General features: G+C 41.5%; 2 protein-coding genes across 6 annotated transcripts in view; one reads left to right on the forward strand and one right to left on the reverse strand.

Moving 5' to 3' along the window:
• The window catches only part of PODN (podocan), a 123,064-nt gene extending 108,507 nt beyond the window's left edge, over positions 1-14,557 (forward strand). For 4 of the 5 annotated variants that reach the window (XM_073593509.1, XM_073593511.1, XM_073593512.1 and 1 more), the window contains 7 exons: positions 1,976-2,085; positions 5,750-5,906; positions 6,950-7,065; positions 8,581-9,238; positions 10,061-10,209; positions 12,013-12,207; positions 12,914-14,557. In XM_073593509.1, coding sequence (XP_073449610.1) covers positions 1,976-2,085; positions 5,750-5,906; positions 6,950-7,065; positions 8,581-9,238; positions 10,061-10,209; positions 12,013-12,187 — 1,365 coding nt within the window. In that variant the 3' untranslated portion in view covers positions 12,188-12,207; positions 12,914-14,557. The remainder of the gene's footprint in view (positions 1-1,975; positions 2,086-5,749; positions 5,907-6,949; positions 7,066-8,580; positions 9,239-10,060; positions 10,210-12,012; positions 12,208-12,913) is intronic. The other variant, XM_073593510.1, reaches the window with a different exon arrangement.
• Positions 14,558-20,331: 5,774 nt separating this feature from the next.
• The window catches only part of SLC1A7 (solute carrier family 1 member 7), a 122,126-nt gene continuing 115,959 nt past the window's right edge, over positions 20,332-26,498 (reverse strand). Inside the window, exon 11 of the mRNA XM_073593514.1 lies at positions 20,332-22,681. Coding sequence (XP_073449615.1) covers positions 22,457-22,681 — 225 coding nt within the window. The 3' untranslated portion in view covers positions 20,332-22,456. The remainder of the gene's footprint in view (positions 22,682-26,498) is intronic.

Genomic DNA, 26,498 nt, shown 5'->3' on the forward strand with positions numbered 1-26,498 from the left:
TCCAGAAGCGCATTTGTGAGGTCAGGCACTGATGTTGGACGAGAAGGCCTGGCTCGCAGTCTCCGCTCTAATTAATCCCAAAGGTGTTCTATCAGGTTGAGGTTAGGACTCTGTGCAGGCCAGTTCCTCTACCCCAAACTCACTCATCCATGTCTTTATGGAACTTGCTTTGTGCACTGGTGCGCAGTCATATTGGAACAGGAAGGGGCTATCCACATACTGTTCCCAAAAAGTTGAGAGCATGAAATTGTCCAAAATGTCTTGGTATACTGACGCCTTAACAGTGGCGGCTAGTGCTGAAGGATTTTGGGGCGGGGGGCGCGGCGCACTCACTCTTCCAGCGGAGCCCTCCAGCGATTTGGGTCTTTTGCCTCCTGTCTTGATTGGCCGGTCCAGGAAGCCAGAAGCCAAGTGTTCACGGGTATTGCAGGGTAGGAGGGTTCAGGGTGCAGTGCTCTGCACCCTGAGGACATCATTAAAGGGGCCAATTGGGGCCTCGGGCTCTGGTCACGTGCTTGTGAGAGGGGGTGACAGGCCTGGTAGAGGCCTTTTGGTCTGGCGCCCTGCACAGTGATGTTTGATTGTGCAGGCTAGAGGGGCGGATGGTGTGGGCTGGAGGGGTGGCACCCCTGCACCCCTTGTGGACTGGCCTCCACTGCTTGGGTCCCTGGGAATTTTGGCCAACACGGGCCTCCCTACATCACATCCAAGATGGCAGAGCCCAGCAGCAATCTCAAGCCTTTACAGGTAAATAACATGCATAGTACACTAAATACACAAATAATCATATGGGAAGAGTTTATTTGAAATGAATTATCCAGTGATAGGCTCTCTCTAAGAAAATGTTGGTCATGTAACCCTTTGTACTGATTGTATTGTGAGCCTTCAGTTCTGTGCTGAGGTTGTAAAGAATGAGCTGAGTTACAGAAAGCTAAGAGTGGGAGGTTTTCTAGTGAATTAACAATTCAGACGCCTGGCTCCACATAGATGCAGAAATTGAGGCCCAATATCAAGTTTGGATGTGCATTGCATTTTTTTGTTACTGCAGTGCCTTCCAACAAGTCCCTCTTCCAACCCGTGTTATGTTTGGCCAAAATGAGTTCTAGGCTGAAGCACACGATTAGCAGCAGTGGGGAATGGATTTGTCCCTTACTTTACAGCTTGTAAGCACTGAGTGTATAAGGATCTGACTGCACTTGTAGCCTGTTTAACTCATCATGTACATTATGTGCAAGCCATCTCCTGTACCTATATTTAAAAATGTGTAAACACCCGAAAATATAGAATAATCTAAATTTCAGAATTTACCATGAATACAGGCAATGATTTTGTCCAGTGAAAGTGTTACACTTCTTTCTCAAAGTTTTATCTGAATGTGAATCAGCAGCGGCCCGTCCATAAGGGGTGCAGGAGCGCTGTCCCCCCATATCCATGTGTCCGGCCCCCTAATCTACATGCAGGGCGCCAGACGCTTGGATTCCAGTGTTTTGTTTTTTTTTTTATAGCCTGAAGCTCTAATAGGCTTCAAAAAAGGGTGGGCTCGGGGCGCAGAGCACAGCACCCTGAGCCCACCCAGTTGTGTGACAATCACGAATGAATATTCGCAATTGTCACACTGATTCTCCTCCTGGTCAATCAGTAAGCGGGTCGTAAGACCTGTCACCCAATTGGCTGAAAGGACAGACAATCCTATTGGACACCTAGAAGGAGGAGGGAGGAGATGCGTTGGAAGCCACAGCTTCCACTGTGATGCAGAGGAGGAAGAGACGCGTTGGAAGCCGCCGCCCGTAGGAGCGCTGCCCGCCCACCTGCGACCTAGATGGGGTAAGTACGGGGGGGCGACCGGAGGGGTGGTTGTTTGCGCCCCCCCCCCCACAAAAAAAAACACCAGCCACCACTGATGTGAATAAACAAAAATTTGAATGCTTGTATATTTTTTAAACTTTTTGTAACTATTCCCTCTTTTCATTTTTAGCTAACTCTGGCACCCCGCTTCCTCCCAAACTCACTGATGAGTGCAGACTTTGCAGCCAATTATATAACTAAAATCTACGGAATGACTTTTGGGCATAAACCAAGTCTACGGTGAGAAACAAGGAATGCAAGATCGCTATATATGTGCATATACATAAGTATTGATACCGTTGGTGAATTCATTAGTTAACTTGAAAAGACAAAAGTCCATTGAGTTCAACCAATAAATAAAAAAAAAGAAAAGAAAAATTTTACACCAACAGTTGATACAGAAGAAGGAAAAAAAACCTTATCAAGCATTGTCCCATTTACTCACTCCTTAAAATGTAGTTTAAAGTGTATGCTAAGCCCAAAACACACTTTACAGCCACCAACATGGCAGCGGGACCACATGATCAGTGCATTCCTATAAAGTGTTGATGCCCTGTCAGAATGAGGGGGGGGCCCTATCAGGTTGGCTGTATGGGGCCCCGTGGTTTCTAACAGCATCCCTGTGTCTGGGTCAAGGTGTTTTGCCCCAATTCTGGTGGCAAAAAGTTCACCGTTGTAAAGCCCATGGCATTACCTATTCTGCATCTTGAAGCTCTTAGAGGCTGGGTTCAGATGCAAGTTTTCCATAGAAATATACAAAATTTGCATTGCCTCCTTTACCTGGGAGACTTTCTGGCTTTTGTGGGCATCAGAGACAACTAATGTTCCCATCCCTTCAGCAATTTCTGTGCCATGCTACAGAGTGATTTTCCTTATTGTTAACTTTACACACGCGGCTCTCTGGACCAGGAGCCATCTGGCTCTCCACTTTTGTATTAGGGGCCTAGAACTGAGTTTAGCCTCATGTGAGGCAATTCTTTTGGTCTAGTTTCACCACAGGCCTTTACAGGTTGTTGTTTTTCAGGGGACAGGTTTGTTATGGAAAGCAGTCATGGGGACCCAAAACTATGCAGTTCTACTTTATGTAACTATAGTGATTTTATATAAAAATATGAATGCAATCTATACACTGGGGGGAGAACCTCTGGGGGAATCTAGGATGGAAAAGGACCTGGGGGTCCTAGTAGATGATAGGCTCAGCAATGGCATGCAATGCCAAGCTGCTGCTAACAAAGCAAACAGAATATTGGCATTATAAAGGGGATCAACTCCAGAGATAAAACGATAATTCTCCCACTCTACAAGACTCTGGTCCGGCCGCACCTGGAGTATGCTGTCCAGTTCTGGGCACCAGTCCTCAGGAAGGATGTACTGGAAATGGAGCGAGTACAAAGAAGGGCAACAAAGCTAATAAAGGGTCTGGAGGATCTTAGTTATGAGGAAAGGTTGCGAGCACTGAACTTATTCTCTCTGGAGAAGAGACGCCTGAGAGGGGATATGATTTCAATATATAAGTACCGTATTGGTGACCACACAATAGGGATAAAACGTTTTCGCAGAAGAGAGTTTAACAAGACTCGCGGCCACTCATTAAAATTAGAAGAAAAGAGGTTTAACCTTAAACTATGTAGAGGGTTCTTTACTGTAAGAGCGTCAAGGATGTGGAATTCCCTTCCACAGGCGGTGGTCTCAGCGGGGAGCATTGATAGCTTCAAGAGACTATTAGATAAGCACCTGAATGACCGCAACATACAGGGATATGTAATGTAATACTGACACATAATCACACACATAGGTTGGACTTGATGGACTTGTGTCTTTTTTCAACCTCACCTACTATGTAACTAATGAACACATTGATTTAGGCTTACATTGTGACCTGATATAAACTTACGTGTTTAACGTCAGCAGTGCCAAAGACTTGAATTATTGAAAATATGCTATTTTTTATTAATAACAGTAATTTCCTATAAATGTGCTGAAAAGCATATGGGTGGTGTTTATAACAGGAAACATTCCTCATATGTAAATGAGAAAATAAAAAAACTGCATTATATACAGTCTAAGAAGAATTGGTCATGTAAGAAATATGATTAGCTGCCATGCTAATCCTAAATAAGACTGTTTTGCATAAGCTCTTTTTATAAGGTCAGTATATTTTTGCTAAATAGGAGACACCTAGGTTCCCCTGTTGGAGAGTTGGTCTTGTAAAGAAACCCTGTTGACAGATTATTACTTTTAACAACAATTTTCCCATAAGATTATATGTGGCAATATCAGATTTTAGGCAAGTTATTTACCAAGAAATCCTCCAGTGTGTAGGCATCCAAAAGCCGTGAGACTGCTGCTGATCTTGGCCATCTTGAATGTGAGGTCAACAGCCCCAGCAGACTCAGACTCAGTCAATTGACACTTTATAGTATTCCTCATTGCTCCTTCCCCTGCTGCTACATAAACAGTTATGTAGAGAGATGAGGGGAGGGATGGAGGAGTTGGCCAGGACAGACAGTTAGTAGACAGCCCCAGAAGAAAAGGGGGTAGTGATGTGCAGGAAGGGCTATGAAATTGACTTTTCCTGAAGTGGTCAAATTTGAAAGCAAGTTCAAAGGCACTGTTAGGGCCTGGACTTGAACCTAGGACCTCCAGTGTGTCTGGCAATAACTCTGCTTGCTGAGCCACCTGGAATGCTAGACAGTTACCTGGACAATTTCTTGAATGATTCTGCCTTGAATCTTGTTTGTCTTGAACCTTGAGCTTTTTGTTCCTCCCATGAACTTCCTGATTTAAGCCATGTCTCTGCACTTCCTGGTTGCCAGATTATTGTGCTCCCTCCAGGCAATAACTCACTTTTGTCTCTCTTGCTGCCGTCCGTATCTTCGCTACCATTTGTTAGCGACCTTTGGCTTGTTCCTCGACTAAGCTTCTGCTTAATCCCAACCTCCAATTATTTGGTACCGACCTTTGGCTTGTTCCTCGGCTAGGCTTCTGCTTAATCCAAACCTACAACCATTCGTTACCTACCTTTGGCTTGTTTCCTGACTACGCTGCTGCTTGATCCCTACCTTCTATATCTGCTACTGGACTCCAGCTTGCTCACCTCCGGGTGGGGCGTTCCTGAGGACCACCAACTGGTACATAACACACAGAAAAATCCATCTCCACCATCAGGATCTCCGGTAAATACTGATTAGTACTTAGACCCCTCACCTCAGGTGAACCCATGTCATCAGCCAGGGTGACCTGCTTGTATACCTGTCTCACTTGTCGGTGGGTGCTGCTCCACTGCTATAGTTACTGGCCTCTGAACCTGACTCCAGACCGCAACAGTGAAAAAACTCCTTCATGGAAAAGAAAAACGCTGCAAGTAAGCTTTTAAAATACTTGATTTTCTATGCTTTTCCTGCAATTTTTTAGGTTGTTCACAGGCTCTTATTAAACATTTTCACTAAAGATATATTCCTTTATCATACATTTATACACAAAAAACAGGCATTCTAGTTAATTTTAAAGAGGATAAGGCAATTTTTTATTGTGCACTTTATAGCTACAGTATGTATTTAGTATGAAATATCTAAGTTTTACATCCACTTAAATATGGACTTTATTTAGACCCAATCTCTAAAATATAATTTTTGAAGGGACCCTGTCAGATCTCTAAAGGTTTAAATCCAGCAAATTGCTTCATTAGAAATCAGCATATTTTGGCGTTTCTGGTGGCCCGTTTCTCCTACATCTCCTCTGTTCCAGCACTGCAGTCATGGAATGCCTCTTTGCCATTCAACATTTTGGATGGGCTAATGGAATATCTCTTAAGAACAAAAAACGTAGACCTTTGTATTGTATTGTATTGTATTGTATTGTATAGCAGAATGGCTTTCAAAATGATGGCATGGTCTCCCAACAGGTCTGTATATCTGCACAACAATAAACTGACAGACGCTGGTCTACCGGACAACATGTTCAACCAATCAAACAATGTGGAGATTCTTATCATGTCCAGCAACTTCCTGAAGTATGTTCCCAGGAACCTGCCTGCTGCATTATACAAGCTGCATTTGAGGGTACACAAATTTAGTACAATCCTGTTTGTATTCTGAAATGTTCCAAAAATTACTATAAATCATTGGCAAATTGTCTTGCAACACTGAGTATGTTTAGTAAACCTATACAGTATATGAAGATGGGACCAATCATAAAGCCAAATTCCAGCCATTTGTTTTAGATTAAGTATGGAAGAGGTAACATTTTTATCTCTAACTTTTTCCCCTCAATTTCTGTCCCTGTGTTGCGTGTAAAACAAATTGGGGGTGCGGACATCATCGAGAAAGTTATGGTCAGCAATAAAACATTGTGTGTGTGGCTGCCTAATAGAGGAAGTAGACACACTAGACCATTCCTTCCACCTTCATGAGCTGAGAAAGAGGGACCTTTTAGCTCAAAATTTGGATGCAAAAGACGCACCCCTACCACTGTCCAATTTATTGGGACCATAAATAATTAATACACAAAAAATGATTGGTTAAACCAACAAGGATCTTTTCCCACCATTGATTTTTTTTTATATTGGGCTTTCAAAATAATAAATGCAACAATAGACTGGTAGAAGGGTTTAGTGTAGTTTAGCATTTTTTATTGAGGTCTAAATATAAAATACACCAAAAAGAAGGACAACTGAGGAGAGAAGAGGGACACCCTAGTCAGTTTTTTTGCTATCTGAGCCCCATTGGGGAGATTTCCCTTCACTTCCTGCCCCATAGCCAAAATAATAAGTAAGAGGATATCCCTTCAAAGTGAGAGAATCTCTGGTTGTCACCAGGGTCACCAGAACTAGTGTCCTTATTGGAATATTTTCTCTCGATTACTGTTCTGGGGACAACCCAAAATGTAGAATTTTCTTTCTCTTTCACATTCTGTGATAACAGTAAACAGGACAAAGAGAAGGTAAATCTCCCTAACCTGGACATCATCTCCACTAATTCCTCTTCACTCTGTCCAAACAAAGGGAAAAGTTTTGCCTTTAGTTATACTTTACGTATATAAAAAAATAGTTTGTTTGATTAGCATGCAACACACAACCAAAGTATAATATTCTTCTATCTTGCAGAACAATAAGCTGGAAAAGATTCCAGAAGGAGCATTTAGTCATCTATTTGGTTTGCGGGAGCTCTACCTGCAGCACAATCTCCTGACAAATGATGGCATGAACAATGAGACATTTGGGTGAGACAATGACAATCACTCTTCAATAGAAAAATTGTATATTTCTGGAGTTATGAATACAAGACATCCTTGGGTACAAATGAGGCATAGGTGGCAAACATCCTTTATTGTGCTCTGTCATTTAACACACAAGCCTTTACCTAGGAGTGATGTAGGAAGGAGATAGAAGATAGAACCACAGATTACAGTAGAGGATTGACATATGACATGCCCAGAAGGGTTTTGCGTGATGAAGATTCTTCAAGCAAAAGCTCTTAAAGAGATCAAATATCCTAATCAGCAGTCTTTGGGCTAGTATTAGCCCTCTTTTACCCTGGCCTTCAGGAGGCAATCCTGCTGCCTCCAGAATGTGCTTTTTTACTGGCTGTTTTGTTTTTCAAATGTGGATTTTATTTAGAAACACTGTGCGGTAACCACCATTTTAATGTCTCTGAAGTTTTGTAAAAAATTGGGAGATTACAGCAAAATTTGCTATTTTGGCAAAATGCAATGGGATCAAAGAAGTATGATTTTTTTTTTTTTTGTGGTTTTAAGGGTGCAAAATAGGTGGCTCCTGAGGGTTACATAAGCTACTTTCAACCATCCTGGACTTGTTCCCTTGCCAAATTTACCCTTCATTAGCCTAATTGTTCAAAAACAAAACAAACCATGGGAAAAATGTAGATCTACAGTCTAATATCGATAAAATACACAACAATGGGGAAAAAACAGAAATACAAAGTACACTAAATTAAGTAAATCAACTCTAAAAAAGCTAATTTTATTTTTATGGTAAGTGAAATTGAGAAATTCAAATTCTGGGAAATTTCTCTGATTGCAAAAATTTTTAATTTTACTAAAATCCCTCCATTTTACATCACTCTGCACAGTCAGATAAGTTTATTTCTCACTCCTGCTTTACAGATGTCACCTCTTCTGCTCCAGTCCTGTCAATGAACAATCAGTCCGCATCATCACAGTGCTTTTTGATTGTCCAATAAACAGACAAGTGAAAGAAGAAAACTAAAAGAGGCGGTGCAGCCTGACTGTTTATTTACTTGGGCTCTAAAGCAATAGGAGCACAATAAAAATGAATAAGAAAAAAAGGTGGGACCTGTCAAAGTCATATAAATGATCTGATGACAATCAGAGAGAGATTGGAGAACTCCGTAGGACACTGCAGACTGCATACCATGGCCTGCATTTTTTTTGAATGGGCCACAAATTGCCACAAAGTATGGAGGAACTGCTCCCTGTTATAAATGAGCCCCTTAGTATTGTAGGTCAAGACCAATAAAACAAGGAAATGTGTGATCCCAACAGAAAGAAGCTACTATAGGCACTAAAGGTTGTGTGCCTACGTAGTTAAGAATAGAAAGCCAGCTCCATTCAAAGTTCACATATAAGTATTTAAAATATGAATATAGCTGTTTGGCCAAAGTTCCAATTAATATATCCTTGTACTTAGCACAAGCTGATCTTTGCTTGCAGTGATATGGGCTCTTTTTTTACCCTTTAATTCTTTCTCTTCTTCAGGAAGCTGACCAGACTTGAGTATCTAGATCTATCGAGCAATGGCCTGACTCACGTTCCCAGCGGGCTACCCCGTAACATTGTCATACTTCATTTGGAAAAGAATAACATTCGGTCTATAGCGGTTGATGTTTTAACGCAGATAAAAAACCTGGAGTATCTTTTGCTCCATAACAACAGGCTGAGGGCTCGGGGTATTCATCCATCAGCTTTTCAGGGTTTAAAGAAGCTGCACACTCTTCACATGTACAACAACTTGCTGGAAAAGGTACCCGGAGGACTTCCTCGTAGGGTGAAGACACTGATGCTTCTTCACAACCAAATCACTGGCATTTCCAAGGATGACTTTAACACCACATATTTTATTGAGGACCTGAATCTGAGCTATAACAAGATTATGAGTAGCTCAGTACATAAGGAGGCATTCCGTAAACTGAGGCTCCTAAAAACGTTGGACATGTCAGGCAATAAGTTAAAATCTGTTCCATATGGGCTTCCAAAGAACTTGGAGATCCTTAAATTGAAAGAAAATGAAATTAGCTCCATACCACAAGACACACTGGCTGGGATGTCAAAGCTGAAAGAACTGTACCTAAGCTTCAATAAACTAAAGATCAGCTCTATTTATACAGGGGCCTGGGCAGAGCTCAGCAGTCTCCAGGTAAGGCAGCTCGGTCATCAGGTTTCTCCTACTGTACATATGTGATTATTGGTCACATCCTGCGGGTGATGCTGTATTTTTAAAAACACTCATTAATAACCACTTGCCATCCAGCCCCGGCATCCCTTTATGTGGGTCTTTACGTTCAGGGGCCTAGATGGACTGCCCCATCATGTGGCCATTGTGATTGGCTGTTACAGTGGTCACATAGTCAGGAGACTGTCCCCCTTGTTCCCAATCATACCCAGAGACCGAGAGCTGCCTATGACAATTTAGTCGCTGTACTTGGAGCACACTCTCAAGACAGATATCTTGGCTGTCCATGGAAGTATATGTGTGTTATGTGGGCAATAAAGCCCACCCCCACACAAGTGCATTACATGGGTGGTAAGAGGTTAATATAAAGTACCATGGTTATTTGGTAATCAAAACAGTCACATGGGGTATTGTGAGTTTATCCAATGCATACCAAAACTGCTAAATTTGGCCTGGGCATCCAGGTTTCAATAACTCCCGGTCATGAAAGGGTTAAAGGTCAAATGATGGTATGACACTGCTGCAATGGATTCCCCATAATATAAAAATAAAAAAACCTGGGGACCTATCTGAAAAACTTTTGAGAACTAAAACTGGTAAAATTTGCCTTTGGAGCCTCAGTCTTTGGAGTAGAGCACTGTTGCTCACCCAGTACTGAAATTTCAGAATTTTCATTTGTGCATGTTATTGATAATCCTAATGTAAAAACAGTTAATCTAGAATTATTTCCTACCTGAAGCTGATAATGTAGCCAAGGCTGACATATGCATACCATGTGTCTTGCAGCTGCTTGATTTGTCAACGAATCAGCTGTCTTATGTCCCATCGGACTTACCTGAGAGCCTTGAGTACCTGTACCTACAGAGCAACAGGATTGCCACATTGTTTGACAGTGCCTTTGAATCCATCCCTAATATAAAGGGGATCTTCCTCAGGTAAGAGAAACCAACACTAATATTGTATATATGCTGCCATGTAATATTTTGTATATTTAAAAATGTAATGCAAAGAAACTATAAAAAAAATTGTTTAATCCAGTCATGTTATAGAAAAATACAACTGTTGTGCAGCTAGAATGAGCTCCCCAATATGTTTTTATGCTAGCTTCCTGAAATTTCACGTACAAAAGGACTCTGACTGGAAGAGGGAAGGACGGCACAGTGAGCCAGTCAGGTGCTACTTGACTCCATAGGGGGTTATTTACTAAAGGCAAATCCACTTTGCACTACAAGTGCAAACTACAAGTGCACTTGAAATTGCACTGAAAGTGCATTTAGAAGTGGAGTCGCTGTAAATCCGAGGGGGGCATGCAAGGAAAATAAAAAAACAGCATTTTAGCTTGCACATGATTGGATAATAAAATCAGCAGAGCTTCCCCTCATTTCAGATCTACCCCTCAGATTTACAGCGACTGCACTTCCAAGTGCACTTTCAGTGCAATTTCAAGTGCACTTTGCACTTGTAGTTTGCACTTGCAGTGCAAAGTGGATTTGCCTTTCGTAAATAACCCCCCTAGTGTTGTGATAAAAAGTATAAGAAAGCATCGGTGCTGTAATGCTTTTCATCAGCACGCTATGGGCAGGTCAGTGATCACTCTCTATTACTTTACTGCTGTGAAAAAAGTAGGGTCACTGACTTCTATCCAAGATCCCCCGCACACAGGGCATTTAGCTCTGGTGCATAGGGCTCTGGCATTAAGCTTCAGGCAGAGAGCACAGGTGCCCCGTCCAACCCTGCTGGCGGTAGCATGTTAAACTCTATGAGAGGCTGACAGCTGCTGCAGCTAGACGGGACTGGATTGGGCAGCTAGCGGTGCTTCCATTTAGGGCAGTATGCACTCAGACATCAATGTCTGAAATGCAGGTAAGTCTGCGATCCAGGCATTGATCCCTGTGCACATATTGCCCTAAACATTTATACTGTTAGGTGCACCATCCAGCCCCATTCTGCTGTAGCAGCTGTCAGGCTCTCATAGAGTTTGACAGGCTGCTGGAAGCGTGACTGGACAGCGCACCTATGCTCTCAGCACCAGAAGCTAAACCATTGCACACTCTATACTCAGATGGAGAGGCCTTCTGCTCTTTTCTGCTTTCATGTTTACTAGGTTGACTCAGGACCTATACAGGGGAGCTGCCATATTCCATATTCCTGAACGTCCATTCCCTTTTCCCTCACATCTACCCTAGTGCATATCTGGGAGGCTACAGCAGTGCCGTAGTCTTTTCCTATATATCTGTGCCTGGATCATAACACTGGCTGAAAATATTTTTTATTGAAACATATCACTACATTTAAGGCCTCATGCATGCTGGAAATTTAGCCCTTGTGCAGGAAATCCCAGCTTTTTTGTGCAAACGGAAGGCACAGGTGCACTGCTAGCAGCCTGAAAAAGTTTAACGAGAGGTCTAATGCTGCAGCCTGGAAAGGCTAGAAGAAGCACTGAGTGATACTAACATTTAGTGCAGTATGCACCCAGGGATGAATGCCCAGAAAGCAGATTTCTTATATTCTAGGCAATCGTCCCTGGGTGTATATGTTAGTACCACTTGGTGAACCATCCAGCCCTATCTAGTCAAAGCAGCTTTCAGCCTCTGATAGGGTTTTACAGGCTGCTGGCAGCTGAGCTGGACAGTGCGCTTGTGCTAAATGCCTAGTGTACATGAGGCCTTAGGAGCCAAAATAAAACTGGCAACATTTAGGAATTCTCAACAATGTGATTTTTTTTCTGTCTTTCTTAGGTTCAACCTGCTAACTCCTGAAGCCGTAAAAGAAAGTGCATTCCATGGACTGGATAAATTGCAAGTTCTGGACATTGAAAGTCATTTAGCCTTACCAAAGGTGACTAAGCAGAAAAAGGAAAAAGAAACAGAAAATGATGAAGATGAAGAGGAAGAGGAGGAAGAAGACAGATAAAGATAAAACCGGTATTTCATGTACGTTAAAAAAAACAAACAGTTTAACCAGATTATATTTGGCTAAAATGAGCCAAAAAGCCTTTTTCCTAAACCAGGGTGAACCCTGTAGATTTTACAGTAGAGCTGTAGCAAGGTCCCGGGCCTCCTTTAGTCTAATGAGAACCTCCAGAGCCAGGGAAAGCTGACATCCTTCTGTATAGAGTGGGTTGCAAGGCATAGTGGGTGTAATGCAGGGTAGATTCAAGGGCGCCAGACAATTCTTGAATGCAAAGAGATTTATTTTCTCTTGAACAGAATGGTGGGAGAGAGGGTTTAGGGCCAGGACACTCTTAGGTAGTTGCAATGTTAATTGGCAGACTCCGAGACTTCTAGAGGTAGACAGCCATGCAGGGAAAGGCATCCAGCAAGACACCACATCTGCATGTGTAGGAGCGCTGTCTCCTATGGCAACAGTCTTAGAACAGTTCCTAACACAGGGTGCTACAGAGCCTTGTTAAAAGAGAATGTATCTGCAAGTCTCATATTCATCACCAAAACTTAAGGGGGGTTATGCCCTCAGAGCTAGCTGTGAGGATTGACAGGGCACAGTTCTTCCCTACATGGCTTTCCAACAATGAAGCTAGCAAGGAGATTGCTGCTTATTTAAAATGGCTTGCTAACACTCATTTTGTATTTTTTTTTTCTTTCGCGACAGTAACACCTGATAAAAGTTTTTCTTTTTCAGATGTCTAGTGAACAGATGAAGACTTTCATACAACACCGTCTTCATTCTAATGACCTATCTAGTGTGATTTGTACCCTCTGCCTTAATTTGTGTGCGCCGTGGTTGCCCTGGGACATTCAAAACAAGGGATCAGAATGAATCTGCATAAGAAATGTGATCTTTATGGACCTTGCAAAAGCTGGCTTTTGTTATATTTTTATATTATATTACATGTTAAGAAGTAAATCCATAGACAAGGTGATCTTCCAGTCTGTAATAACAAGATCTTTTCATTTCAGATATTATATTACATGATAGAGACCTTACTTCCAAGCATGACATAAATTATTTTTATAGTTATTTTGCCTCTAACAATGCTTGGCCAGTAAAACAACACAGAGAATTATGTGGTTATCATACAAAATGTGGTGTGGATAGGTAAGTATGGTCACTATGCTCTGTTTTATCTTTTAACCTTATTGTCAAGGACTAAAATTGGATCTTATACCTCAGCCAAAGCACTTGCTTATGATTTTTTTTTTTTACAAAAATTACTTTTTTACTATTTTATAAATTAAATTTTAACAAAGGGAGTGAACATTAAAGCTGAATATCAGGCAAACTCCTAAATACACAAATGAAATACTGTACATATATGGACAATATTGTAAAAGGATTTGTTTCTGTCTATCCAGTCCCATCAGGCAGTACAGCCAGGTAGATGTCACCAACTGATAATTCTTCCTTGCAGCAGTGCTGTGTCTGTACAGCAAGGGTTAACGCCTTACTTAAGTCTAGGGGACACAGAAAACAGGATCCTCTGTGTTGCCTTTCCCGCATGCTCCAGTGGTCAAAGGTCCTGGCATCATTAAGATCAATACAGGGTCCACCGCCAGAGCATGGGGGAGCACCATCTGCCAGGGGAATGGAGGATCGGATAAGTAGAGGTGCCCCAAGAAAAAAAAAATCAATCACCCCTTGAAGTGCTGGTGCAGCTCCACTGTAAGGGCGACATTTCAAATTTCCCAGAGTTGAACTTTAAAGATTACAGTGGTGATATCATCCTGTCCTCAACCTGCTGACTGAACCAAGAAAGAGCATCAGCAGAAAGATAGGGGTTGATTTTACTAAAGGCAAATAGACTGTGCAGTGCAGAAAGTGCAGTTGCTCCAGAGCTTAGTAAATTAGGTAGTTTCACTTAGCAAAGAGTACCCAATCACATGCAAGGAAAATAAAAAATTTTTGCTTGCACATGATTGGATGATGGAAGTCAGCAGAGCTTCTGTTCATTTACTAAGCTCTGGAGCAACTGCACTTTGCAAAGGGCATAGTCTATTTGCCTTAAGCTAATCAACCCCATACAGTTATCCTCCTGCAAACTCTGCTCTCTGCCTATCAGCACGTACTTACCAGCACATTTACATGCAGTCTCTCTCCCAATATGAATGCTGCTATCCTGGGGAATGCAAGTCACTGATATAAAGCCAAATTTAGGTATTAAACTAATTGCATTTAAAAAGAACATGTAATAATGCATTAAGGAATTCAGAGCTGCAATAATTTGTATCTGCATGGAGTTCAGCTTTAAGTTGAAAAAAAAAGGATATGTGATAATCATAAATTCTAAAACATAATGGAACTGCAAATAAAGATCAAGAAGCTGTATATACCTGGGATACTTGTCTTTCATGCTCAAGATAAACCACCTGCCACTTATGGAATGTGTAAAGATTCCTGCAAAATATAATCTGAATGTTATGCAGTCCAACAGATTACTGTCAGATGAGGATATAACCGTATGCAACATCTGCCGATACCCCTGGTCAGCCAATCTCTGGGTAAGATGTGTTCTTTCAGCCAAGTGCTATAATTCTTAGAAAAAAAGGGCTAATACTAGGGTGTCTGTTCAGTGTGCATTAACATCCATATAGGGCTGATACCAGCATGCTTGTGTGTGCATAATGTGCGGCAGCAATAATTCACACAGTCAGGTGCAACATAAAACTTGTATTGAAGTAATATAGTAAAAGTTCACAACAAAGCCGGTGGCAAGCTACCCAGCCGGGTGCCCTCACAGTTTCCAACAACGTGAAGGACCAGATTCCAGCTGGACTGACAGCATCTGTTGAGCGGGGGCAGAATGCGGTCTGGCCATCTCGTCCCCAGTCAGGAAAGTGTGCAGAAGAGATTTAACCCTACGCTTTCCCTCCTGACCTGCCCCTACTCTACCAACTCACCAAAAGCACGGCAAACCTGGAAGCCAGGGCCTTAAAATAGCCCTGCCTGACCCAAGATGGTTGCCAGAGTCACATGGGGTGGCAACATCCACTTGGATCGTTGACCCAGGAAACCAGAGAGGAACCATATTCCTCCTGACCTCCTCTCCATCTGCAGTGCCACTGTGGATAGCACCACTGCAGTGGAGAAAGTAGACTGCACCTGCCTACATGCATATCAGAATGTCCTTTTAGATGACAAAGTCCCAGGGGGCAAGAATGGACATGTCAGTCTTGTGTAGTCTGCTTTCCTGCCACTTCACATTGGTTTATTTCCACCTCTCCAATGCTCTTTGGGCTCATTTAAACATTGGTGCCCTCTGCAGAGCAATCCACAGGGGGCAAATCCTCAGAGGGTGCTTATCACATGATTGCAGCGCAGTTGTGGCGTGGCCCAATTCAAGGTGAGTGAGTCACATTCGATGGGCAACAGTGGAATTATTTTTGTCCTAATTTTTGTCCTTAATTACTTAATTACCAGTATGTCTGTGGTACAGAAAGATGAGAGTATTTCAAGGGTTTCTCTGGGGTAAAAAGGTTGAGAAAGGGTGTGTGCGTGTGTGTAGATAGACCAGGCTGTCACTGATCCTGCAGCCACCCACACACAGCTAGGCCTGACTGCCAATGCCAACAAAAAGAGGAGCAGCTGTGTGCAGAGAGGAGAGAGAAGGAGTCAGTAGAGGAATCTAATGGAATGCTGTGCACCCTGGGAGAGGACAAAGCCGGCTGGGAGGAGCAAGGACTTGTGGGGGATGCAGTCCTCAGAGAGACTGAGCCTGGTGCTGTAGAGCTGTTTTGAGACTACCAGTCCCAGCAGACCAGGGATCTGCAGTGGAGGAAAAGGGGAAGAGTTCCTTGAGGCAGTTGTGTGGTTCAGTCCAGTGCTGCCACCTGGTCTGCTGAGAGGTCATGACCAACATTCAGTAGAAGAGGCCGCTGGCTACAACCTTTTACCCACTATTTAAGGAAATATTAGTACCTGTTTAAAATACATTTTGGGCACCTACGCCGGATTTTGTGGGACTCACTCAAGTTGAGAGCTCCAACCTTGGAAATTTGGGTCCCAAGGTACACCAACTCACTGGCCAGTGGGAGGAGGTTTGACAGAGACTTACAAACCTCTATTCTTTGCATCTCCCTTTAGTTAGGAAACTCCTTAATATAGCCCTTAGTAGTGTTTTTTAAATTTTTTTTAGGTGTTTTAAATTTTTTGGTCATTGGTGTTACAAAAATAAATATAACCTTTCCGGCCTTGGTGGGAGAGAGGGTGTGGCATTGCCTGGAAGGTCGCTGGCATCCAGAGTCATGGGACCCAAATATCAGCGACTTGATAAATGATAAGCCATATTGAGTTGATGGGGTCTCTTTGTAAGATATAATTGTTGGACCGATAAGGATCGAAAATAATTCATATGCCTCAGAAATGCCAAACAACGGCGCTCTAGAGGGCGTAATCTTTAGTTCACATGGGGCTTGGGGCTACACACCTTCTGTTCTTCCTTTGATTGATAACTTAACTTTTTCTGTTGTTGATATACAGTGTGAATGGGAAGTATTCAGACCCCCCTTAAATTTTTCACTCTTTGTTATATTGCAGCCATTTGCTAAAATCAAGTTCATTTTTTTCTCATTAATGTATACACAGCACCCCATATTGACTGAAAAACACAGAATTGTTGACATTTTTGCAGGTTTATTAAAAAAGAAAAACTGAAATATCACATGGTCCTAAGTATTCAGACCCTTTGCTCAGTATTTAGTAGAAGCACCCTTTTGATCTTATACAGCCATGAGTCTTTTTGGGAAAGATGCAACAAGTTTTTCACATCTGGATTTGGGGATCCTCTGCCATTCCTCCTTGCAGATCCTCTCCAGTTCTGTCAGGTTGGATGGTAAACGTTGGTGGACAGCCATTTTTAGATCTCTCCAGAGATGCTCAATTGGGTTTAAGTCAGGGCTCTGGCTGGGCCATTCAAGAACAGTCACGGAGTTGTTGTGAATCCACTCCTAGCGGCGTGCTTAGGGTCATTGTCTTGTTAGAAGGTAAACCTTCGGCCCAGTCTGAGGTCCTGAGCACTCTAGAGAAGGTTTTCGTCCAGGATATCCCTGTACTTGTCCGCATTCATCTTTCCCTCGATTGCAACCTGTCGTCCTGTCCCTGCAGCTGAAAAACACCCCCACAGCATGATGCTGCCACCACCATGCTTCACTGTTGGGACTACATTGGACAGGTGATGAGCAGTGCCTGGTTTTCTCCACACATACCGCATAGAATTAAGGCCAAAAAGTTCTATCTTGGTTTCATCAGACCAGAGAATCTTATTTCTCACCACCTTGTGCAAGACACACAAGGTGTTTTTTTTTTAGCAAACTCCATGCAGGCTTTCATGTGTCTTGCACTGAGAAGAGGCTTCCGTCGGGCCACTCTGCCATAAAGTCCCGACTGGTGGAGGGCTGCAGTGATGGTTGACTTTGTACAACTTTCTCCCATCTCCCGACTGCATCTCTGGAGCTCAGCCACAGTGATCTTTGGGTTCTTCTTTACCTCTCTCACCAAGGCTCTTCTCCCCCGATAGCTCAGTTTGGCCGGACGGCCAGCTCTAGAAAAGGTTCTGGTCGTCCCAAATGTCTTCCATTTAAGGATTATGGAGGCCACTGTGCTCTTAGGAACCTTAAGTGCAGCAGAAATGTTTTTGTAACCTTGGCCAGATTTGTGCCTTGCCACAATTCTGTCTCTGAGATCTTCAGGCAGTTCCTTTGACCTCATGATTCTCATTTGCTATGACATGCACTGTGAGCTGTAAGGTCTTATATAGACAGGTGTGTGGCTTTCCTAATCAAGTCCAATCAGTATAATCAAACACAGCTGGACTCAAATGAAGGTGTAGAACCATCTCAAGGATGATCAGAAGAAATGGACAGCACCTAATATATGAATGTCACAGCAAAGGGTCTGAATACTTAGGACCATGTGATATTTCAGTTTTTCTTTTTTAATAAATCTGCAAAAATGTCAACAATTCTGTGTTTTTCTGTCAATATGGGGGTGTTGTGTGTACATTAATGAGGAAAAAAATGAACTTAAATGATTTTAGCAAATAGCTGCAATATAACAAAGAGTGAATACTTTCCGTCCCCGCTGTGTATATATATATATATATAATATATATATATATATATATATATATATATATATATATATATATATATATATATATGTTTATTTATTTTTTATTTTTTTTCATAGATTTACTGTTATAGGAAATCCAAGCAACAATTTTTCAATAGCTCAGTCTTTAGCTTTAGTGATCTCAGTGTAGCCTCCTTTACATGTTCTTAGTTCGCATAGGACAGAACTTGGCATGGAGCTCTGTTGCTACAGCCTTTCCTCTTCAAGGTTGGATGTGTTATGTGTCATTTGTGTTAGTGACTAGTTGCACCTAATAAAATGTCCATTGAATGTATACGTGTGTTGGTGTTAATTTCACAGCAAACCATCCTGTCATTCAGTCATCAGCTGTTTCCTATCTGTCCCTGAATGACCTGCCCTGAAAGGCTATGACATTATTAGCGTGCCGCTTGCAGTGCTGGAACAACCCCATTGTTTGGAAATCGAATTTGTTTCCTGAGAAAACTTTATAGCGGAAAATATTTGTAAAATGAAATGTGCTGCATGTGAATTATCAGAAAGGGGGAGATGACGGGACCCTCCTGACAAAATGAAGCCTTACCCAGTCATTTGTTTCCACCCTGGAATCAGATGCTTTCTGTGCTTTGTACACTCCATCATAAGGTTCTTTGGTAGTCATTTATAAAACCCAGAATAAAAATAAAAATGTAATCTTTCAACAGCAACCAATTAGATACCATTTTTATTGCATGTCATTTTGTTATTTTATTTCTCTCTTTTCCTTCACTTAGGTTTGACAATTAGGCACTTTTTCTCTTATAAAATTAGATAATTTATACAACATTGAAGTATATGTATAACCTTACCTTTTTTTTTTTTTTTTTTAGGGATAGAGTAGGGAAGCTGTCTGTGTTGTCAGGAGATGTCCCCTCACTTCTTGTTGTGAAGATGCTGCAGGAAGAGAAGCAAAGTGAGACGAATTTCCATCTTAGACAGTTGTCACCCAGACACTTGTCACCATTGGATCATTTACCCTCACCTCTTGCTGTGGTATAAATTCTAAAATGTTGGAATTTCTATCACTTTCTCAGTGACAATGATCGCCCGGATAAATAGAAAGGTGAATGTGCCCAGTGGCGCCACAAACAGCAAAAAACATAAATGGGGCTCTAGGGGTCTAAGCTTTCTCCACCAAAAAAAAGTGTTTCCTTTACACACTGGAAGTTGCTCCAGAGCTTAGTAAATAAGCAGAAGCTCTGATGACTTCCATCATCTAATCATGTGCAAACAAATATGATGATTTTTTTTTTCTTTGCACGTAATTGGGTATTCTTTGCAGTAAAGCTTTAGTGAAGCTTTACCTCCATTACTAAGCTCTGGAGCAACTGCACTTTGCAAATTGCACATGCTAATTGCCTTTATTAAAGCAACCCCTTTGTACCCTTTGCCTTTACACACACAGAAATGCCATAGCCACATGTGACCTAAAAGTCATCAAACCTCATATCCATTAGCGCTTGTACCATCATCACTGAGGATAGAATGCCCAGTAATGTGTGCTGTAATGAACAACACCAAAAAATCAGCTGTAATTTCCTAGCAGTGTCACCTGATCAACATTTATGAAGCATAAAGCCCCTATCATACTAGTGGTCCTCAAGTTGCCCCAAGACACAGGATCACTAAGAGAGTAGAAAGCACTCACCTGCTCTTACGGCATTGCTCACTTCTTGTCAAACCAGCAATTGCTGGTCTTTAGGGTTGAACATGATTCCAAAGCAACTTGGTCAGTGGGGATCAGCATGCAAAGATCAGGAGAATACTCTCTTTAGCAATCTTGTGGCTGGCAAATTTCATTTATTTTAAGTTTTGCTTATAGTTCCATTCTAAGATTGCTAAAAATATAGTTGTGACTGTGTACAATGTACATCTTCAGATAAAGTATGTGGTGTTGCAAATGAAACAAAAAAAATCACTTTTATTTTCAAATCATTTTATTATCTATAAAAATAATAAATAAAACCAAAGTCATAATTGTTCTCAGATTGTCATCACTAACTTCACCTATTAATTGGTCCCTGGACATTGGCAAACAAAACTACATTTGTTCAGGTATCATTTTTTAACTTGCTACAGTTGTCAGCAGCAATAAACGGGGCTCGGGGATTGAAACTGTAGCTCATTTATGCCTTAAATTAATTAAATTTTTATTTTGAAAATGTGTTCTTAAGTTTAATTTCTTTCCAAAATTATTCTTTTTAAAGTTTTCCATCTTTTAGATCTTAGTCGTTGTTACTCCTCTTTGTTAAGTGGAAGAGGCCAGTGTCTGTTGGCGCCCACACAGATTACTGCCTAACGATGCTATTGGTTTGTAGTCCATCCATGTTAGGCCAAATAAAAAAACAAAGTAAAACAGGCCAGGAAAATGTGACCCAAACTAAATTGACAGGTGCCACTCAAGGATCCACACGGTCCTCTCATGTAGCAACTGCTTGGTGTGCAGACAAGAACAGAGCTCGTCCCAGCTCTAGACATCTAATGGAAAAGGGAAAAGTTCTAGAAGTCGCACATCTCTGCAAAACCCCATAAGAAGGTGTATGAAAGCCTCAGCCTGGGTTCAGAGCAGGCTACGCCCCCAACTTGTTTCACTCCACCCAGTCAGCTTAGTCATGACTAAGCTTCATGGGTGAAGTGAAATGTGTTTTGCAGAGATGTGCAACTTCTAGGACTTTTTCCCTTTCCATTACAGACCAGTAAAATGATTACTGATCATTAAAAAAGAAATTAAAGTATAGCTTAAAATGTGATATCTTGCAATTTACCAGCTCCTTAGATGTGGTGGTTGCATTATTTTTCTATTTTCAGACTAAGCTTATTTTCTGGAAATGTTGATTCTGCCAGAAATCCTGTGTTCTTGTAACTTTCCATGTACAGGACTGAAATCTCAAACAATATTACCAGCCTTCCCAATACTTTTCTGTGAACAACAGAATAGCTTCCCCTTTGTTATGGAGACATCTTTGCTCCAAAGTCATGACAGCAACCTAGAGTGACAATGTTACTCCTTAACAGACAACAGTACAGTTGACTGAAGTGTGTTCCCGGCAGGATCACCAGGTGAAAATGTAGGAAAAAAGCCTTAAAAAAACTAGCCACTACATCTAAGGACTGACAATATGCTTTAATATATACCATAGTTGCTCCTGGGTTTAGATAGTTGTGAGACATGTATTATACATTTTCTTTAAATTCAAGTTCTTTTTAAATTCCAACCCAATGCCAATCAAATGGTACAACATAGATGAATTATATTTTGCACATCATTTATCACTTTTTAAATATATTTTGTTTATTTGTATAATTAAAATGTGATTTAAAAAAGATGAGATTCATATATGGCTGAAAAGAAAATCCCCAAGTCAACATTTAGAATATACAAAAAAAAAATTAAATACAAAAATTATGTCTGCGTGTAGTTGTCATTTGCCTAATTTCAACCAAAGCTTTGTTTACTTGGTCTTTTTGGTGTCCAACACATAAGCCCTGAAATGATCTCTTGGGTCTGATCAGATAATGTGCATTTTCAATAGGAGCGGGGATCTAAGGGAAGTTCAGTGAGCTCTACAACAAACAAGCTATACAACAAACAATACACACTGGTGTCACAGCTATACATTAGGAGTACTGTAGGCACCAAGGAATTAACAGCTAGTTAGCTAACCTGCACACAAATATTTCACGCCTGCAGAACTTTATGAGGTTTTTTTAATATAAATTATTTTACAGCATCTTTATGTCTTCATAACTGTATGGTTGATGGAACTCTGCTCTCTGAAAAGCTTTTTTAGGCCTTTTTGGAGGCAATCAGTATTATATGAGTATTGATTACCAATAGCCACAGAGGGTAGGGATATTACAAGTCCCGGCACACATCTTGCAGGTACAGATGTAACAGTGAGGTCATTCAACAAAAGATGGCTGTTAGGCGAGTTGTGAGTTGATGAGAACTGTCCCTTGAGAAGTAGTTGTTTTTTTTTTGCTGTTGGTGTCACCTTTATGAGGCAAAGCATCAGTCTCTTCCCACTTGCACATCCACAGCAGTATTATGAGGGCACTGGTGTGGGATCAGCTCAGCTTTATTATACAGCACAAGCTGCTTTATACATTAGTCTCTAGCTCACTGATCTCTATCGTACAGTGATCTTTGTCTGTGCACTGCTCAGGTGACTCAGGAAGATCTGGCTCAGGGTCCACCTGGACTTGATGGAACTCCGGTGATGTGTGGGAGAGGTGAGGGGCACTCCGACTCTTAACACAACCATTCCGCTGGTAAGCCATAATCTGGTGGATACTTATTGGCTTTGTTTCACAAATCAGAGGAACCTGAAGAACACATAAAGAAGTTCTAAGAAATGAAGGCATTCATCTGTAACTCTTATATTTTACCTATGCTTATACATACACTGAATAAATGTATTTTTTTATAAATCCAAAAAGCCTATAAACTAAAAGCTTAGAACCACAGGCAGATATAAAATACACAAATGAATGTATCACTGTATTTATTTATACACTATTAAAACTATTGTATAAAATGCAAACAGTGTAAGTATTTAACTACATATTGGCATCTTGCGATCACTGTTCTACAGAGCTTAGACGGCATAATGAAGCAGCAGCACAAGGAGCCAATCAAATAATCAAGATTCCTGTGTTGCCAGACAGGGCTGTGTAGCATGACAGAGCTGTGAAAATCCTAGAAATGGACAGGGAGACATAGAAATCAAAGGTACAATAGCTCCAATGTATGTATTTTATCAGTGTATTTAGATGCTTGCGTGAAGTTCAGCTTTAAATCACAGACATAGAGTGGCACTAAAAACATTTCCATGGTCATCCAACTCTATAGGGTGGGGAGTAAACAATGACACTACAGGGAAGCATCTGGGATATTGGGGTGACAGCACGAACTCTCTGCTGGTCTATCAAGAGAGGATGGGGTGGTTTTGTTCATATGGGGAAAAGGAGTGGAGAGGAGGCTGTGGGGAGGGTTTTTTTCATAGTGGGTCATAAACTAGTAGATCAGCCCCAATATTTCTCCTTCTTAGCTGTAGGCAACTCAGTAACTACAGATGTTCCCATACATATATTAAGTTCTGAACAGAGATACCTGATTAAAAAAAAAATTCCCTTCTAACTCACACTGGAAGTTTACCTGGATTGGATTACCTTGATGTTTCGAAAAAAGTCTACAGAACATGGTAGGTTGATCCTGCTCTTGAGATTCTAGCTAATGAACAATTTGTTTTGGGTGATCATGTATGATCACGTACATGATGATGTAAGAAGTCTTTCTAGAAGCTACCTCTGGTGTCCTTTATGGGAACTGATCACCCTCACATGTCTAGGACCACCCAATAGGCCAGTGCACAGCTTGCCTACAGAGTCCTTCAGGAAGACTGATCACCCTTACATGCGTAGGAGCATCCCAGAAAGGACAGGGCACAGCCTGCCTTATCTCAGGAAAAAAAATTACAATCACATTTGGGAGACTTAGCAATATGCATAAGTTGTCTGCCATTACCCACAGGCATGATGAGAATTGCACCATCTGGCTGAAATCAACCCAGGTGTATGAAATAAAAGCCACTCTGACCATTTTGTTCCTTTCATTCCTATATTGGAAAAGAATGGTGATAAAATATACGATTTGGTTTACATTCTTGAGTATTTGCTACATGGTGAAACAAAGAAATAGACGGGCCGAGTAGTATTAATGAGCTCTGTAGTGAATGGGCACTGACAAGCTTAGTTGTTTCAGATGGTGTAAATGTATAACTTTCTGTTATAATTTAGTAAGTAATGTTAAGTAAATATTTGTATGAAAAAAACAAGCTACCTATGAGTGATTTGTTTAGTTTGATTTCATTGCTAAAAGGGAGCTACATAGAATTTTTGGTTTTCAATATGTCAGATAGAGCTGGTAAATTTGAAACAGCAGTTAAATGTATTACAATTTATTCAATTAATTCCACCGAGGGACACAGTAGGTATTTTTTATCAGGTTTCCTTACATGATGGGTTAACCCAGGAATAATTCTTGAATACCAAGAGAGAATACCCCTTCCCTAGTTGGCTTTTATGTTCTAGGATAGTTATGCTGGAAAGAGTATAGAGCATAGTAAAATAACAAGTTCCTACTGTGATACTTTATGCTATTGTAGGATCCTCTAGCTAGGGTTCTAGATGTGTATAGTTTAGGTATTAGTGTAGGAAAACTGGCTTGGCTGAGAGCCAGGCCTGGGCTGAATCTGGGTCAGGGTTGAGTGACTTAGGGAGGCTGGATGACTCACCTGACAGCTCTTCTGGTGCCTCCCCTGTTTCTGGAACCTTGGAGAAGCTTCCAGATGTAGCGAGTGGAATCCAGGAGGGGCTGTCATGCATATTTATGAGGAATTCAGTCAATCCCGAGCAAATGGGCTGGCAGGGGGCAGACTCACCTCATAAATAGACATGAATCATGCCAGCAAGGGGAGTCAGGCGGAAGATGGAGATTGAGTGCTGGAGGCTGTCGGAGGCCCTCTCAGGGTGCCCCGTAGTCGGGGGAGGGTGACCTCGGGTCTGGGGCTTGGGTACTGGAAGGATCCCCTACAACACATGGAGGAATACCTTCCCGGAGGCACGGGAGCAAGGAGAGGGCAGCGGGAGCAGGTCAGCATGTCTGGGAGATCTCCTGAGAAGATAGCCAGGTGGGCGGGTGAGTATTCAGTCTGGGAGGAGTGTGGAGAGAGAGAGAACGTGTCAGTCTAGGAGGACTGTGGAGAAGTTAGCCAGGGGGGATAGTGAAAGAGGCAGCTGCAGCCAGATGGGTTGGCAGTGCCTGAAGAGGTGGTGCTGGGATCAGTAGCCACAGTGATGAATGCTGGAGACTGAACTTTGCTACACAACCAAGGGGCCTTGGGTTCTTGCCTATAAAAGACTCTTGCTCTAAATCTGAGTGAGTACTGTGTCAGATTAACTATCAGCGTTAATTATTAATGCTATGATAGAAGGTTTTTAGTGACAATGATTTTATAATCTGTAAGTTGCATAATCTATTTTTTATGTGTGGTTATAGTAATATTATATGTTTAATGGGCTTGTTTTGTATGTAGTGGTCTTGTTGTAATTTGTAGAAAAAATTTTCAATAAAAAAGTATCTGATTAAAGAAAAAACTATTATTGTGCCAGTGGAATTCTGCAAGCAAGCAAGTACTGGAGGAAGCAGAAGAATGTATATAGACTGTATATATGAAAAGTTGTTCATAAGTGAAGTGGGCATCTCATAACTTCACATCAACATCCAAGTTCAAATCCCTCAATAAAACAAAAAAAAACAAAGTCACGGACTGTTCTATGACTCTGAGTGCCTGTGGAAATTCGGTGTGCCCGGCTGTGGAGGGTGGGGGATCCTAATCTACTTGTGGTACCTTAGGGGGTGTGCTACACTATGCTCACCAAAACTCCTGAATGCATCTTGGAACGTTGCTTATAGGGGTCAAGGAGCCCAAAAGTAGCTGGATTGGGAGATCCGAATCCCATTTGGGGTGCTTTGAGTGGGAGCTAGTGGGTCCTGGATCAGCCTTAGAACACTGTACACCTGCCCCTTAGCTAATTATTAGGACAATTAATGCCCAGCCACCAAGCAATCACTAAAATGAATGATCTTGGCATAAACATATATATTCTCAGTGGGCAAATATACATTCTTGTACCTATGGAAAAGAGAGAGGAAGAATTTAGCAGATATTCCCTGTGCTGGCAACTGGCTGGGAAAATTCATCCCAACCAATGAACTCCTCCTGCCATAAAAGACTCAGACTGGGGAAAACCTTCTCTTGTGACTTTTCACTGCCTGGAATCCTGTAGTCTTACTATATGTTTTATTTGGAACACTTAAGAGAGTCATTCTTAAACACTACTCGGCCAAAAGAGATTTGCTGCATAAAGTGGTTAATAGAAATATATCTTGATTTCCTGTCAGAGACGCCCAAAGTCAAAGAATTTCCAGATTTCTGTTCTAACTCACAACAGGTTGAAAGATCAGTAAAAATAGTCCCAGACGCGAGGAAATAAAAGCAAAGCCACAGATGGAGGGGAGACAGTGAAAAATCTAAACACAAAGATAATGATTTACATACAAGGATATAAATAACGTGCG

The sequence above is a fragment of the Aquarana catesbeiana genome, linkage group LG07 (genome assembly GCF_042186555.1).
Source record: "Aquarana catesbeiana isolate 2022-GZ linkage group LG07, ASM4218655v1, whole genome shotgun sequence".
In the NCBI taxonomy this organism is placed as follows: Eukaryota; Metazoa; Chordata; class Amphibia; order Anura; family Ranidae; genus Aquarana; species Aquarana catesbeiana.